The sequence below is a fragment of the Microtus ochrogaster genome, chromosome 2, assembly GCF_000317375.1.
Source record: "Microtus ochrogaster isolate Prairie Vole_2 chromosome 2, MicOch1.0, whole genome shotgun sequence".
Lineage (NCBI taxonomy): Eukaryota > Metazoa > Chordata > Mammalia > Rodentia > Cricetidae > Microtus > Microtus ochrogaster.
In genome coordinates this window covers 5,026,475-5,030,246 of record NC_022010.1, presented here as the reverse complement: position 1 = coordinate 5,030,246, position 3,772 = coordinate 5,026,475, and the positions used below count along the sequence as shown (strand labels likewise).

The window sequence follows — 3,772 nt, the reverse complement described above, 5'->3', positions numbered from 1 at the left end:
GTATGTACAAGCTGGAATGCGGGTCTTGCACTTGACATTTTTTCCTAGTGAATTTACATGTGTCAGGGTTTCAGAAATGTGATTTTTTTTTTTTTTTTTTTTTTTTTTTTTTTTTTTTTTTTGCACCGTCTTTTTAGCGGTGTAAGGAAGGGTGGGAAGAAATACGTGTCAGTTCCCTGATGATCTCTGTCTTTTGGAAACTGCCCGGGCCTGACACCCTTTTCCTTGCTATTATTTTACCCCAGGAGTTTGCAGTCACCTGGTTAGCTTTGACTGGTCCTCCTTACCTCACCCCCCACCCCCACCCGGCCCTTGAGACTTCTTTATCCCTCTTCCCTGAGGCATGCCACAGTGTCCTGGATCTCTTCACTCAGCCCCAGGGCTGTGAGGTGTATGTTGTCCAGTTTGGTGGTAATAGCTCTGGCGACTGGGAAAAGGGAGTTTGAGGGAAAGTGTCTACTACTGCTTCAGCCTGTGCAAAGGAAACCCGCTTCTCCTAAAATAGTTTTGACTGGATTTTGGATGTTTTGATGGCCCAGTTTCCCAACACCGGGTTGGGACTCTTGTTTGCCTGTCTGAATGCAACTGTAGATAGTTGGAACAGTGAAAAGCTGTCTCCGTTCTCGGTTTTCATTTGAGGATTTGAAAGTACAGAAATGGTTAGCACCAGACCCTAACATCCTGTTGGCCTTGAGGGCTCCTGACATCAAGGGTGAGTTAGCATGCCAAGTGCCTGGCCCAGTAGACTTGCTAACAGCACTCAGGCCTCCACTGACAGAGCTTAGTGACCTTTGGGTTTTGTCGCTCTGAAGTTCTTCTGTTCTGTGAGTTATCTATTGAGCGCCTCCTAAAGACTCAGAACCCACGCCACAGTGGAATTACGATAGCTCCCAAGTTTGCCATCTCAAAACCCGCTTGTCAAGCATAAAGCAGCTACACAGACAGGCATGCTCAGATAGTGCAAGCTGGAGAAGATGCCGTGGGGATCATCAGACAAGGCAACAGCATTCTGTGATGTGCAGTTTTGATTAGCTGGTCGGGCTGTTGGTGGTGCTGGTTTGGCGTTTTCTCCTGCTGTCCTGAGAATGTATGCATGCTTTTGTGAAGCCACAAACTAAGCATGACTTTAACCTTTTAAATGGTTGAAGTAGATGTTAACTCTTGTTACATGTGGTTATCAAACTTGGCTTCCATGTGCACCAATAGTTTGTAGTGTTGCTCATCCTGTCCATAGGCCTTTGGGTTACAGTCAGAGTTGAATAGTTAAGTCACACTGTATGGCTGAGTTATTTGTAACCTGGTCTTTTCCAGAAAAGTTTGTTGATCTGTTTTCTGATACAGGTGGCAAACCACCCCTGTATTACTTATTAGTTAGTATATGTTAAATGTTTTTTAATAATCTTTTTTCTTTGGCAACTTCATACATGTATATGATGTGTCTCTGAGCCATCTCGCTCTGCCTCTTCCCGTTTCGTTCTTGAAGTTTCTAATTTTGATAATACAAGAGAATGTTTGGCGGGGGGGGACTGGTTAAGAGTACTGACTGCTCACCCGAGGCCCTGGGCTTAATTACCAGCACCCACATGATGGCTCACAACTGCATATAACTCCAGTCCTAGGCCATCTTCTAGCCTCTGCAGACGCTGTGTCCATCTGACACACCCATACACGTTGTGGTGGTTTGAATAAGAATGGCTTCCATAGGCTCATGTATTTGAATGCTTCGTCACTAGGGAGTAGCGCTGTTTGAAGGATTAGAAGAATTGGGAGGGGTGGTCTTGTTGGCAGAAGCGTGTCATTGGGGTGGCTCAGCATTTCTCTGTGTGCTGCCCACACATCAGGATGTAGCGCTCAGCTATTGCTCTGGTGCCAGGGTGCTGCCATGCTCCCACCGTGGAGGGAGCTAAGCCTCTGAAACTGTAAGCCAGCTCCTGGATGAATAAATGATTGTTTTCATTAGAGCTGGCTTGGTCATGGTGTCTCTTCACAGCAATAGAATAGTGACTAAGACACATAAATAAGAATAAAAGTTAAACAAATTTTATCTTCTTTTTTTATTTTTTTTATTTTTTCGAGACAGGGTTTCTCTGTAGCTTTGGAGCCTGTCCTGGCACTAGCTCTTGTAGACCAGGCTGGCCTCGAACTCACAGAGATCCGCTTGCCTCTGCCTCCCGAGTGCTGGGATTAAAGGCGTGCGCCACCACCGCCCGGCTTAAACAAATTGAGAGATGGCTTAGTGGTTGAGAGCTCTTAACCAGGAGACTTGGGCTTAGTTCCCTATCAGAATGCATTTGGCTTCTTACAGCTGCCTGTAACTATGATTACAGGGGATCTGACGCCCTCCTCTGACCTCTCCCAACACTGCACAGTTGTGGTGGTTACATCATACATAGAAAATAAAAATAAATCTTGAAAAATAAAAAGCAAAAAGAAAATGTTTGGGGGAACATTCTCAGTGAATTACATCAGAGAAGAAAGAACATATTTGCTTTACAACCAGGGAATGAAATGGGTGGTAACCTTGGAAGATCACTTAATAGCATTGTCTCTCCTTTTCAGATTACCTATGCAAACCTGAAGACAATGTCTACAGTATTGACTTTACCCGCTTCAAAATTCGAGATCTGGAGACAGGGACGGTGCTCTTTGAGATTGCCAAGCCTTGCATCTCAGGTAGGCCTGGGTATTGTGGGAGTCGCCCACCTGGGGAAGGGAAGGTCTTTAGAAAGGCCAATGTTTGTGTGCCAACACATGTGTTCTGGACCCCACTGTTTCCTGATTCCATGACTGAGATCACTTCCTGTGGCCTCTCCTGCCTGTTGCAGTAGTTTGGAACTTTGTTAAAAGGCTGATTTTTTTTTTGTTGTTTTAATTTTTATTTATTTTTGGTATGTCTTTATAAGTGTGTGGCTACATGTGTCAGTGTGTATACATGGAGGTCAGAGAACAACTTTTCTCTGTCTTCACAATTATGTGGGTTCCAGGAGTTGGATTCAAGCTCCTTTACACCTGAGCTGATTGGCCAGTTTTTGTTTTTGAGGACACGTTCATATGTAGCCCAGGTTGGCCCAGAACTTGCTCTGTAGCTGAGGGTACCTTGAACTCCTGACATGCACCCTCCCAGTGTGTACCAGGGTTACAAGCTCATGTCATCACAGCCAGCACAGGAAGCTGACATTTATAGTGTGGTGGCACTGTCCAGTTTCTTCAGTACATTACCTTGTCATGACACTCTGAATGGCTCAACCACTTTTTACCGAGACCCAGAATTTACACGTGACATCCCTAAGATCCTTGTTGAATGATTCACACTGCCTGCAGCGGCAGAATCAATCCCTGCAGCCAGACGGCACTGAGGAGAGCCCTCTCCCGAGTCTTGCTGCCTTACTCAGGGGCTCACTTGCCTTTAATAATGCTTTAGACTCCCTACCAAGTCCTAGCTTAGCAGTTTTGGGGCTTTTTGTTTTGTTTTCAAGACAGCTTTTCTCTGTATAACAGTGCTGGCTGTCCTGGAACTTACTTTGTAGACCAAGCTGACCTCAAACTCATGGAGATCCACCTGCCTCTGCCTCCCAAGTGCTGGGATTAAAGGCAAGTGCCACCATCACCTGGCCTCTGGCTTAGCAGTTTTGTTCTGTTTTTCATTTTTCTTCTGAAGGTTTAAAAAGAGCTTATGTCTGGGGGGCTGGAGAGATGGCTCAGAGGTTAAAAGCATTGCCTGCTCTTCCAAAGGTCCTGAGTTCAATTCCCAGCAACCACATGGTGGCTCACA

At 45.5% G+C, this 3,772-nt stretch overlaps 1 protein-coding gene across 1 annotated transcript in view; it reads left to right on the top strand.

The window, feature by feature from the left end:
- Unc119b (unc-119 lipid binding chaperone B) overlaps positions 1-3,772 on the top strand; it is an 11,973-nt gene that overhangs the window by 1,093 nt on the left and 7,108 nt on the right. Inside the window, exon 2 of the mRNA XM_005344292.2 lies at positions 2,560-2,673. Within this exon, the coding sequence (XP_005344349.1) occupies positions 2,560-2,673 (114 nt within the window). The remainder of the gene's footprint in view (positions 1-2,559; positions 2,674-3,772) is intronic.